Raw genomic sequence first — 14,003 nt, 5'->3', positions numbered from 1 at the left:
TGTCAGTCAGCCATTCTGCTGGCATAAGGGTTTAACCCATTGTACCACTGCGGGCTCTTTGATATGATTTATTGCTTATTTCACAGAGATTAGGGCTTCTTAAACTTTTACTACTAGTGAGAATTTTTTTTTGCAACCCCAGATATATAGGTACATAAGAAACATACAAATCTAACTTTCACTGGTAATAAATCATAAATAAATTTATTTTAAAGCAGTCCTTTGGTATAATATAATACTACAATTTATTAAAGATGGAAGCAAATTTGTATACTAATGAGATAGATGCGCTTGTTAATTTTTACATTAAGAATTAAATCTTGGCTGAATATTTGATACAACAGGACATAGAATAGTGGTTTTCAACCTGTGGATCCCCAGGTGTTTTGGCCTACAACTCCTAGAAATCCCAGCCAGTTTACTAGCTGTTGGGATTTCTGGGAGTTGAAGGCTAAAGACATCTGGGGACCTCAGGTTGAGAACCACTGAGGATTCTTCCCATGCTGTTTTTCATGCCACGCTAGCATGCTTACTTTGCCTCCTCCAGTGTCAGAATATTCTATTGGCTCTCCTTTTTTCTTTTGAATTGGGGGGACTACAAGAGGTCTTTTGGGGATCAGTACCTCCAACTTGAAATATCCCAGGTTGCACAATTGATCTATACTCACCTCTTTGTTTTTGCTGTTCCGGAGGCTAGGACACAAAGAAGCAATAGATTCAAAATGGAGGAAAAGAGATTACACCTAAATATTAGAAAAACCTCCAGACAGTAAGAGCTTTTGGGCAGTGAAATATGTTGCTGCTTGGAAGCACAGTGGAGTCTCCTTTTCTGGAGATTTTCAGCAGAGGCTGGATGGACATCTGTCAGGAGTGATTTGACTGGATGTTCCTGCATAGCCAAATGGGGTTGGATGAGATAGCGCTGGAGGTCTCTTCCAATTATGGAAAATAATCTTGACTTTTTAATGGCAGGTAACTAACCAAACTTAGTTTTTTAGAATCAAAATTTGAAAGGAAGTATTTCTGAAATAGAAAATACAGGCATCAAGCAAAATCAGCATTTGCAAGACTTGTATTTTTAACAGTGTTGATTTAAATAATGAGTTACTACTTTTCTATTGGAAAACCTTCTTTAGGACTAAATGTTTTATGATCTTTTGTGCCCTTGATAAGAGAACAATACAAATTGTTACACTTATTTTGTAAGCCCCACCTATTTGAGGGAGCGTAATATTCTTGTAAAAGAAGAGAATTGTTAATGCTCATTGGATTGCAGGATTTGCACTTGTCCTTAACCTTTAGGTAGGTGAAGATGCTTCAGTACTGGTTTATTTTTCATGCCCAGGCTTTTGATTAGACAATTGTAGTTAGCTGACTTGGTAACACTATGGCATTTCAGTAGGCACTGTGATCTCTCTCACTGCAAAACATTTTAATTGCTTGAAATGAGTAGCAGCATATATTGGTATCTTCTTTCCTTTTGTAGTATTCCAGAACTTCTCCTAAGAGCAACTAAAACTATATCTTCCGTAATAAATTCCTCAACTAAGACAGCATTAATTCTGGAGCTCACAGTACATGTGATTCAAGAAGTCCACTATATCTTAAGTTCCTCTGTTAACAAATATTAAACCATTCAACTATTGAATAGCTTATATGAATATAGCTCAACATACCTGTGTTTAGATAAAAAGATCACATTTTGATGTAATGCTACTTCTCTTGTGTCTCCTTCCTGCTGTGTTTCTAAGCCATTTTACTTCAGAATTGCTGTGAAGGTCTCTGTTCAGGAATGTATACAAATACATAGCCTGTCTTTCATAATTAAGGGCCAAATGTGAATATGGCAGTTTACTTCCCAAAAATATGACTATAAAAATATAGTAAAACCCATAAAATTGTAAAAACAAATTTATACTGTTCCATTGGTCTCCTGTAGTATTCCTACAATGCTCCTGATACACTGGAGACTTTGAGTAGTATAAATCTTCTCTGAGGAGTTTTACAAATGTTTTGCCTCAGAAACACCTAACTTGCCTCTTTGAGTTGCAAAAACATGATATAAAAAGCTAGGAGAAAATGCATATAGAATGGCAATAAAATTTTAGCTGATTTGTAAACATTCATTTAAAAAAACATTCTGGATTGGACTGAAGGACTAAAGAGAAATAGTTGATAGTTGGTTTTATAATTTTAGAACTGTTGACTACTGTGAAACATTTGGTTCTTTTTAAACTTCCCAGAATTAAACTTTTTGGCTAGAACTGCAAACAGGAAGGCAATTTTCCTTAAATTAAAGTTTGATAATTTTACTTAATACTTTTGATAAAACCTAAACCCCACGTAACATTGAATACTTAATCTGCAAAGGATAGCTGATTTAATTTCTAATGGTTTGTTTTTCCCTTTCCTTGTTTCTTAGGATAAGAAAGAAAAGGTTTCTAGGTTTGATACCATTCGGCACTCCATTGCTGGTATGATAAGATCTCCAAAGTCTATGTTGGGCTCTTCATCGGTAAGTGCACAGGTAACACAGTTTAATGTTCTTCTGTACTGAAACAGTTCCTTTCTGCTATCAACTGTGTATGACTGATAGGATTTATTAACATTAAGTCAACTATTTCTTGATCAGTCTTTTACTGATGTTTCTCAGTTTCATTTGTGTCCATAGGTCCATTCCATAACATTTCCACATGAACCTGCAATTTGAACAAGATTGAGAAATTATCCCTATTTTGGAACAAATTAAAAAAAAATCATTTTGTACGTGTATTGCTGCCAAATTTTGTACGTGTATTGCTGCCAAAAATACTAGGGTATTTTTTGTCTTTGAGTTAAGAACCAAAGGATAATTACACTTTTAGTTAAATATTAGTCCCTGAGAGTCAAATCAGTTCACTTAAAGTATTTGGGGCGATTTCAATAATTTTCAATCCCTTGTTGAATGGAAAATCAAAGGAAAAGATGAAAAGAGATCAAGGAAAACTTCCAAAAACCTATTTAAAAGACTAGTAGAATCATAGAGCTGAAAGAGACCGTGTGGGCCATCTAGTCCAACCACCTGCCATGCAGAAAAGCACAATTAAAGCAGCCTTGACAGATGGCCATCCAGCCTTTGTTTAAAAGCCTCCAAGGAAGGAGTTCCCACCACATTCCAGGGCAGAGAGTTTCATTGTTGAACAGCGCTTATGGTCTTCCTAAAGTTCAAATAGAATCTCCTTTCCTGTAATTTGAACCCATTGCTCTGAGTCCTAGTCTTCAGGGCAGCAGAAAACAAGCCTGCTCCCTTTTCCTCATGACAGTCTTTTACATATTTAAACATGACGATCATATCTCCTCTCAAGTAGACAACTTGATTCTGACATGCTTGTGGGTTCAAATATGAAGAAGCAGCAGACTTTCCTTTTTTTCAAAGAGGCTCAGGAAATGATATGCTTTGGTTATCTAAATCAATTTGTCATAAAATAAATAAAATGGAATTCATCCAAAGAATGTTTTCAGACCATAATCAGGTGCTCTTGACATTTTTTAACAATAAAAGGAATTTCTGCTGGAGATTAAATGAGTCACTACTGCATGATGAAAGGCTGATTAATGAAGCAAAAAGGCTTTGATTTTTTAAAAGAAGAAGTTAAAAACAAGAACAGAAATCAGAATGGTTTGGGCTGCAAATAAATCATATATGAGAGGATATTTTAAATTTAACAAAATACGGAATTAAAGGGGAGCTGAGATAATTATCAGACTATTGTAAATGAAATTAAAAAGAATTGCAATGAGATCACTGAAGAAAAGAATTATTAAATGAGACAAAGAGACTACAGATATAACTATCAATGATGTCAGTAGAAGAAATAGTGAAGAAAATGAGATGTGAAAAAACAAATATTTTGAATTTGGAAATAAACTAGGAAGATGGCTTGCATATAGATTAAGGAAGGAGAGCAAGAGAAAAAAATTGAGCTTGAAGATTAGAATAGAGGAAGAAGTTACATACCAAGAAAAAACTTAAGATGCTATACAAGTGTTGTGTATCTTATGTAAAGCACAACAAATATCAGGGAAGAAATACAGTCGAGTATATTTGAAGGAACAGGTGCTGCCTGGAATTAGTGAAGAGCAAAGGAAAGGTTTTAATGAGTGGAAGCAATAGAGAGAATGAAGGTTGGGCTATCTATACAATACTATAAAATTTTGGTGAATGAGTTGCGTTTACATTTTCAACAAATCATGACCTCTATTTTACAGAATAAAATCCCAAACCATTTTTTAATGGGGAAGAAATCGTCCTGCCAGGTAGGAATGGGAAAGATTTCTGTCTAAAATCCTGGAGAGCCACTGCCAGCCAGTAGTGACTATAGTGAGCTACATAGACCAATGGTCTGACTCAGTAAAGTAGCTGTTCTGGAGAATGAATACTAGTGCAGTTCATTATTAGGATTTTCATTGTAGTGACTTTTGGGACTATGGAACTTTTTATGAATTTGAATTAGATGGGTCTCACTTTCCCTTATACTAAAATAATACTAAAGTAGTTGCCACAAGCTAATTTATTTATGATGAATTTGAGATATCTGAACCCCAGGGAAACAGAACATTCCAGTTTTACCTGAAGAGATGTTGAAAAAAAATGAGTTAGGATGTGTTGAGTGGTGTTTTATGTCTTTTAAATAGGTTTTAATGATTTTAGCTATTCATTTTTAGATAATTTTAGGTTTAATTCAGATATAGTGTTTATAGTCTTTAAGTTTTAAATTGTATATTGTATTGTTCTTGGAATTGACCACCATTTTGAATCTCTAATGGGAAAAAGTAGCATAGAAATAAATATACATTAAAAACAAGTGATGTGCCACTGCTTACCTTACCTCACCTTACCTGTGGTAACTATCCACAGTTGCACCTTAGAGAATGGGCTTTCTCATACAAGGAATTTGTTGATTTGCACAGGCAAATAATCTTCTTTACCAGTTATCCCATTCTGAGAGAATTCTTCATTCTCTTGTGAATTTTGATTTTGAATTTTCTAGGGTGTTCATAACATGAGCTAACCTGGCATATTTGAGTGTGAACAATCCAGTGGTCTGCTTTCATCAGTGAATATGAAGCACTGATAGAAAAATGACTTAGTCCTGAAAAAGTGATAATAATAGTGCTTCTTTGTAAGAGCTTCTGGATAACTGTATTAAAATGTACTATGTTTTCTTAAAAATAGTTTATGTATTTTAGGTAGCCATCCTGTTTTTAGAGTTTTGTCTGCCTTTTCTGTAATACACAGGTGGGCAAAGTGTGGCATATGGGCCATATGTTTTTATGGGCATCAGCGTCTCATAAAATTGAACATATGTCTAATTATACAAATGTATTTATTTATTTATTTATTGTTGGTTCCCCAAATGAACTCTATGGGGTCTAGAGATTATTTTCGCCATGTTTAGAATCCCACCAAGAGTTTAAAGCAATGTTTGCATTTAAAAAAAATGTTTCCTAATATTCACCAGGGGAAAAGAGGAGCATTTCCATTACATTTTGCAGCCTCTCCATGTCAATGCCAGGTTAATGCCCCTCAAACTCCACCAGGACTTAAAATTGGTCATGTTCAGATGAACTACAACTTCCATCATATCTAGATTCATCATTGGTGTGGTTCAGAGTGCTGTTTTGTTATGGGGGGATCTACAACTACCATCTTGCTGGGTCAGTCCCCTCAAACTGTTTCATTGGTCATGGGGGATCTGTGTGCCAGTTTGGTCCAGATCTGTCATTGGTGGGGTTCAAAGTGTGAACTACAACTCCCATCATGCTAGGTCAGTTCCCCCAAACCCCTCCAGTATTTTCTGTTGGTCATGGGGGGTGTCTTTATGCCAAGTTTGGGCCAGATCCGTCATCGGGGCACATCATTTGGGCTCTCTTGAAGTGGGAGCCGATTGGAAATTGGCCACAAACATACATACACCGCTGCCCACATACTTTTGCACTCTAGCACTGGAACACCTTTTTCACCCAACACCACCCCAGAGTCCAGTACTCCAATAAAAACGTTTATTAAAGAAGGAATATAAAAAGGAAAAAAAGACAAAATACAAAAGAATCAGTAAATATATAAAATGCAGTTCTCAAAGGAAGCCAGAGTTCAGTAGCATTAATCCAAAAATGCTTGGTTAGAACACAAAATCCAAAAGCATAACATTAATCCAAAAGTATATCCATGAACATGAAGACAGGAACTTCTCCAAGGTAAATTCTCCAAAGATACATAAGCATAAACAGGAACTTGAAACAGGAACCTTGATAATACATGAACCAAGAACTTGGAATCATAAGCATGAGACTGATCTCCTTAGCAACGTTGACTCCTTTGAAAGGCCTGAAACAAACCACTTAATGTAAGCTCTCCAAGACACCCATGACATCATGCCTGACATATCTGGACCTCAAAGTCTTATCTCGAATCCTCTGAGAATATGTAGTTTGCTGGCTTTTCACGCCCTGCGTTCTCAGGTCTAATCTATTCTTTCTTGAAAACTCCTTATCTTCCCAAGGGCTTTTCTCAAGGGAACTGGTACTTTCATTTTCCCCTGTTGCCTGGGAACGAACTGAAGATTCCAAAACACCAGCCACATCTACCTGAAATTGCCTCCGAACATCCACAGACACCTCATTTTGAAACCCATCATCCCCCTCATCCTCTGAACATTCAGAAAAAATAATCTGAAGCTTGCCAAACTACAACACATACATACATACATACATACATTCACTTTTATTAGATAAATAGATCTATAGATTGATAGATGTTTAAGAAAAGTTCCCACACACACATATACAATTGCCGAATTACAATCATCCATCTTACATATGACTCCTGGTTAGAAACATAAGGAGTCAGAGTGCTAGGTGGGCCAAGGGGCAGTCATGCCAGCCAGCAGCACCCTGTGAGCAATTTGCATTTTTGAAAATGTTTAAGCATACATAGGTAAAAATAAATAATATGTTAAAGTTGCATTTAATGTAGAACCCCATACAAATTTTATTTTTTTAGTTTTAGTTAATGTGGTGTGGGGTTAGAGCCACTGTGAGATTTTTACTGTTGTGAAAGATTTAATCTCACTTCCTATCTTTGAGATAACAGGAAGTGAGAGGAAATCTGCCTGTAGGAGGGAAAATTCATTCCTGGAAGAGCTATCATAGAAAAAAGGTAAAACTGAAGTTTTATCACAAATCCTTGTTTTAATGCCACCCAACATTTTCAATATCCGATTTTCCCAATAACAGTGAGGTTAAATCTTCTGACAGACTGAAAGGTCCCAGGTTCAAATCCGGGGAGCGGAGTGAGCGCCCGCTGTTAGCTCCAGCTTCTGCCAACCTAGCAATTCAAAAACATGCAAATGTGAGTAGATCAATAGGTACCGCTCCGGCGAGAAGATAACGGCACTCATGCAGTCATGCCGACCACATGACCTTGGAGGTGTCTACAGACAACGCTGGTTCTTCGGCTTAGAAATGGAAATGAGCACCAATCCCCAGAGTCAGACATGACTGGACTTGACGTCAGGGGAAACCTTTACCTACCTTAAATCTTCTGAACAGGGGCACAGACAATAAAACAGTGTTACAGAGAGTTAATCATTTCCCATGCTCTCCAAAACTAAACAGAACATTGGCTGGAGTTACTCTTTAAAAATGTACCTATTCCAACTTACATACTAAGTCTACTTTAAAACAAACATACGGAGCACATTTTACTCATAACTTGGGAACTGTCTGTGTTTATTTTAGTTTAGCAGCTAATAGACAAACAGTTTTAAGAAAGGTTCCAAAATTTGTATTGCATTTTAAATAAAAATTAATCATAGAAACCTAAATTAATTAATCTTCCTGTTTTTGTAATTTTTCTGTAGTTCTTTGATGTGATATCAACCACTGAAAAACCCTTGGCAGATCAAGATTGGTATCATGGTGCAATTCCAAGAGTAGAAGCTCAAGAGCTATTAAAACAGCAAGGAGACTTTTTGGTGCGAGAGAGTCATGGGAAGCCTGGTGAATATGTTCTGTCTGTGTTTTCAGATGGACAAAGGAGACACTTCATCATACAGTATGCTGATGTATGTTTAACATTATTTTGATACTGTTCTGTGTATGTATGTGTTGGCTTTTGTACTTGACCTCTCATAAGAGAAAATGTGAGACTGGAATGGGGACAAGGGATATTAGCCGTACTCCAGAGTTCTATAATGTAGTTTAATTTCTGCACCCTCTTCATCCATGTTTGGAGAGTAATCGTTTTGAGGGAAGTGTCTCATCCATCAAGGATTTCCATCTAGCGAGGAACTTTCCATGTATAGAGAAGGGTTTCCTTTTCAGACTATCTGAAAAGACATGATTGTGGAAGTGGAGTTAGTGTACTCACATCTCATATTTACTTTCACTATTGAACTATTGAATAATACTGAATGTAATCTTTGTTTTGCACATTATTGACTCAGAGAGAACCTAAAGATGTTGAATGCTCTCCCAAAGTTTATTGTCCTATACATTTTCATTTACTTTTTTCCCCAGCTTCTCTTTTTAAGGAAGGAGAAATAACAAGGCCGCTGCCACCACAGCCTACATCCCCTCCCCTTCATCCTGAACAGGACCAAGGGTTGATGCAAACATATTGGGGAGTTTAATGACTTAAGCAATTTGAATTTCATGGGGAATTATTGCTCACTATGCCCCCTCTATTGTGTCCCTGTCCACTTTGTTTCACCTTCATTACCTGCCTTATTCTTTCACATGAGTTAGAGGTAGAAGGAGGCTTTCAAAATGGGTAACTTTGCAATGTGATGTAGAACTCTAGTTGGAACTCTAGCTTCCTGTCTGATGGTCTCTACTTGAATATGTCAGACAGACCCATTGTCTAGCATCTAACTTGCTTTAGCATCAGTCAATAGTCAGTCAATTTTTGCATCAGTCAATAGAAGCCAAAATAGGGCTACACTGTTGCTTTTTACTTAGTATATGCCACATACACATAAGAGTATAACGTCAGTGATGGGTGAGCATCTGTATGGTGCATATACTGCACCTTGATCCTCAACAGTTACTCACCCAATAATGATATAAGTTACCCCTTAGCACTTTGTAAAAGCCAGGAGAGTGTATTGAGCTGTTAAGAAATAACTTACTGCCTTGCTGGTTGCAGAAATTATTTTTAGTAGGAACATGGGGTTTAATTGGAAACAGATGTATTAGTGTTGGAGAAAGACATTGCAAATGTCCTTGGGGATTGTATTAATGACTTGAACATCAACAAAACACTATTATGTACAAGATACAATAATTAATGGTGTTATGTTGAGACTCCCTGGGTAAGCGTCAAAAATATGATGTCAATTTTTGGATACGACATTTGAAAACTGATAATGTCTCATGGGGGTGGGTGAAAACCTAAGAATCAATAGAACTCGTTCACAGTGTTGGAAAAACTACTTGCTTTGTATTTTTGAAACATGAATGCCGGGTATGGCAAAAGGTCTGAGTTATGGAATATATATTCATAATCACTTCATATGTTCTCAGAAATTTGGTGGTAAAGGGATGGCATTTTCTTTGTTATTGTATGCCTTCAAGTCATTTAGGGCTAAAGGTGACTCGATCCCATGATAGGAATTCTTATTAAGAAGAAGGAGTTTCTCTTTGCCTTCTTCTGGAAGGTGTATCATTAAAAGCAAACATCAATAATGTTTGCTTTTACAGTCTTTCTGTAACTTGAAAAAACTCTGGGAAAGTACATTATACCTTTACTGGCTGAAATCCTACAATATTAAATTTTAAAAAATTACATTAGGGATATCTGTGTGTCTTAGAACCAAAAGAACGACACTTTTAAAAACATTGCTGAACAGCAGTCTCAAAGGCTTAAGAAGTGGGCTGAATGCAGTTCAAAAATATCAGTATTGTGTACATTTCAGCAGCATCTTCTTAGTGAGAACTATGGCTAAAAGCACATTATGTATATATAATAATATCACTTCTCTGTTTGAGTCCATCTCTACATTTTCTTTTCCTACAGAAGACAGCCACGAGGCACGTCCTCTCATGTTTTGATATGGATTTTAATGGCAAAAGAAACCTTTATATTTACTTTGATCTTCCAGTACCCTATGACTCACTGCTGTGTGTTTCCAGGGAATGTTAAACTATTAAATATCCCACTAGGTCTTTTCCCCAGCTCCTCTGGTTGATGAAAAGATTAAAGGCAAAACTGTCATATCTGATTAAATTCCCAGCTTAGTAAAATGCACATGTGGACATTATCTATTGATATCTTCTTGGAATAGCACAGTATTAGAGGAGATGTATTCCAGGTATTTGTCTTTTAAAACAGAAATCTGGTTTAAAAGAAGTAATTAGAAAATATGCCCTGGGAGGAAACAGCTGTAGTTGTTTCTCCATCCCATCTCTGTTCTAAAGTTGAGATCGCAGAGTCATATTCTGGAGGGAAATTTTATTCCTTTTGACATTTGGAAGTGTTTCAAAGTGTATGCCACACAATCTATAATCACTCAAGATCTTTTAACAGTGACCTTTCCTTCTATTCATAAGGAGTGATATTTTTATACCTCAGTTTATTCAGTTAAGGATTGGAAGAAGTATAATTGTTGCCATCTGTCTTCCTTTGTCATGGAAATACTTCAGTCATACTGTTTTCACACTAGTCCTGCTTGGTCTGTTTTACTAAACCGTATTTTCACCGGAACCTTAAACAATATCAAGAACAATGGATTAATTTTCAGTTTTGGTGCCATACTTTTACAAGGTGGGGATTAGGTTTTTGGTTTAAAGTTTAAAGTTCTGATTAGTAAATAGACACTAAGGCACATTTTCCCATTTTAGATGTAAGAAGCAACTGTAGTTTAAACTAGACTCAGGACATTCATACAGAGGAGGCAAAGGGTTCAAGAGGAAAGAATCTGTGGTCATGATGGTTACTCTGAGTTGTAAAACCATAGGTTAATAAACTAGGTTATATTAAAACCAGATTTATTCATAACATGCCACTATGTATTAGCTTCTATGTGTACTAGATTTCCCTCCACATTATATTAAGTTCTGTAACGATCTATCTTAAAAGAAAGTACAACTGTATATACACAATCATTTTAATTGACTAAAATTTCCATTACATACTACTTGTTCAAGTACCCCTGATAAATTGATGTTAGTTAGTCTTTGTTAACATTGACCTTTTGTAAAAATAGAGCAATCACAAATGTGCATCTTCATTGTGTGTGGGTGATATTAAAAGACATCACATTCTTTAAAAACAATGCTGAAAGCTAGACATTTCCTTGTTTATAGTTACAAGATGTTTTGTTTAACTTGCTTTTCCCTGTCTTCAATTTCCTCTTATAGAATCAATATCGATTTGAAGGAACAGGCTTTTCAACTATCCCTCAACTTATAGAACACCATTACACAACAAAACAAGTGATCACAAAGAAATCGGGTGTTGTTCTGCTGAATCCTGTTGTCAAGGTATGTGTATTACATTTTATATTAAATTGAAGTCTATATGGTTTTATCCTGTTCTTGCAGTTTTCAGTTAAAAGGTTGTAAGTTGTAGACTAAGGAATCTTGTAGTATTTTGTGGAAATTCTCTTCTAATTGACTTGACAAATCACTGTACTGTAACACTGCAACATTTTATAGGTTATTTATGTAAATACAGTAGAGTTTCACTTATCCAACACTCGCTTATCCAACATTCTGGATTATCCAACACATTTTTGTAGTCAATGTTTTCAATATATCGTGATATTTTGGGGCTAAATTCGTAAATACAGTAATTACTACATAGCATTACTGCGTATTGAATTACTTTTTCTGTCAAATTTGTTGTATAACATGATGTTTTGGTGATGAATTTGTAGAATCATAACCTAATATGATGTTTAATAGGCGTTTCCTTAATCCCTCCTTATTATCCAACATATCATAGAATCATAGAATCATAGAATAGTAGAGTTGGAAGAGACCTCATGGGCCATCCAGTCCAACCCCCTGTCAAGAAGCAGGAAATCGCATTCATAGCACCCCCGACAGATGGCCATCCAGCCTCTGTTTAAAAGCCTCCAAAGAAGGAGGCTCCACCACGGCCCGGGGGAGAGAGTTCCACTATCGAACAGCCCTCACAGTGAGGAAGTTCTTCCTGATGTTCAGGTGGAATCTCCTTTCCTGTAGTTTGAAGCCATTGTTCCATGTCCTAGTCTGCAGGGCAGCAGAAAACAAGCTTGCTCCCTCCTCCCTATGACTTCCCTTCACGTATTTGTACATGGCTATCATGTCTCCTCTCAGCCTTCTCTTCTGCAGGCTAAACATGCCAAGCTCTTTAAGCCGCTCCTCATAGGGCTTGTTCTCCAGACCCTTAATCATTTTAGTCGCCCTCCTCTGGACGCTTTCCAGCTTGTCAACATCTCCCTTCAACTGTGGTGCCCAGAATTGGACGCAGTATTCCAGGTGTGGTCTGACCAAGGCAGAATAGAGGGGGAGCATGACTTCCCTGGATCTAGACGCTATACCCCTTTTGATGCAGGCCAGAATCCCGTTGGCTTTTTTAGCTGCTGCATCACATTGTTGGCTCATGTTTAACTTGTTGTCCACGAGGACTCCAAGGTTTTTTTTGCACACACTGCTGTCAAGCCAGGCGTCCCCCATTCTGTATCTTTGATTTCCATTTTTTCTGCCGAAATGAAGTATCTTGCATTTGTCCCTGTTGAACTTCATTTTGTTAGTTTCGGCCCATCTCTCTAGTCTGTCAAGATCGTTTTGAATTCTGCTCCTTTCTTCTGGAGTGTTAGCTATCCCTCCCAGTTTTGTGTCGTCTGCAAACTTGATGATTGTGATCGTGCCTTCTAACCCTTCGTCTAAGTCGTTAATAAAGATGTTGAACAGAACCGGGCCCAGGACGGAGCCCTGCGGCACTCCACTTGTCATTTCTTTCCAAGATGAAGACGACGCATTGGTGAGCACCCTTTGGGTTCGTTCGCTTAGCCAATTGCAGATCCACCTAACCGTAGTTTTGTCTAGCCCACATTTTACTAGTTTATTTGCCAGAAGGTCGTGGGGGACTTTGTCGAAGGCCTTACTGAAATCCAGGTAGGCTACATCCACAGCATTCCCTGTATCGACCCAACTCGTAACTCTATCCTCCCTATTATTATTGCTGTTATAGTTTTTGTTAGTGGGTGGGTGGGCCCCTAAAGATGCCCCCCCCTCCCTAAGCGTAAGGAGGGTCTTTCTAAATATCTTCATTCCCTTCCCTCTTAGTCACTTACCCTCAGGCCTCATGCCTCCCTGGAGGCCTCTACCACTTCGGCCGTCGCCTTCGACGCCACCCCCACTCCCAAAGCGGAAGGAGGCTCTTCCTAAATGCCTTCCCTTCCCTTTCAGTAAGTCATCCTCAGTCATCCTTAAAAACAACAAAATTCTCCCTCAATCTGGCCTTTGTGAATAAGCACTTAAGTGTGTTTGAAAACACAGTAGGTGGGGAGCTCTAGTTACAAGTTTTAAAAGATACATTGTTTGTGAATGGTGGTGATTAATGGAAAGAGGTGGGAGTGAAAGTGCGGAATCTTCAAGTTGCCTGTAAACTTATGTACTACTTTTTTTATTTTATATACAAATTCAGCAAAAAGAGCTATAAAATGTTTGAAGGTTGATAATGTATGAAATGTTGATTTTTTCCGCTTTATAACCAGTTTCAAAGCTATTGTCAATCTTTGCTTGCGAATAGCTTTTTGTGACAGCTTTAAAAAGAATTGGGCATAGTTTACCCTATGCTGTTTTAATATAGAATGTAGAATAATGTCATGGAAACTATGGAGCCTGGAAGGTGAATAGTTTGTCTTTGATTTTTCATTTGAAACTGCCTTCTTTTTAACCTGTCAAAATACTGTTGTGACATAGCCTTTGATATTATCCTGCTGCTGTGTTTCCATTGATTATATAGTACCACT

General features: G+C 37.2%; 1 protein-coding gene across 8 annotated transcripts in view; it reads left to right on the top strand.

Annotated features, from left to right (window-relative positions):
- Positions 1-14,003, top strand: part of fer (FER tyrosine kinase) — a 165,052-nt gene that overhangs the window by 49,596 nt on the left and 101,453 nt on the right. For 5 of the 8 annotated variants that reach the window (XM_062972207.1, XM_062972206.1, XM_008113993.3 and 2 more), the window contains exons 11-14: positions 2,423-2,527; positions 4,249-4,296; positions 7,902-8,105; positions 11,401-11,523. In XM_062972207.1, the coding sequence (XP_062828277.1) occupies positions 2,423-2,527; positions 4,249-4,296; positions 7,902-8,105; positions 11,401-11,523 (480 nt within the window). The remainder of the gene's footprint in view (positions 1-2,422; positions 2,528-4,248; positions 4,297-7,901; positions 8,106-11,400; positions 11,524-14,003) is intronic. The other 3 variants (XM_008113997.3, XM_008113998.3, XM_008113999.3) reach the window with 3 other exon arrangements.

Source organism: Anolis carolinensis, chromosome 2 (genome assembly GCF_035594765.1).
Source record: "Anolis carolinensis isolate JA03-04 chromosome 2, rAnoCar3.1.pri, whole genome shotgun sequence".
NCBI lineage: Eukaryota > Metazoa > Chordata > Lepidosauria > Squamata > Dactyloidae > Anolis > Anolis carolinensis.
The sequence above is the reverse complement of the archived record's forward strand: the minus strand, read 5'-3'. Positions and strand labels throughout refer to the sequence as shown.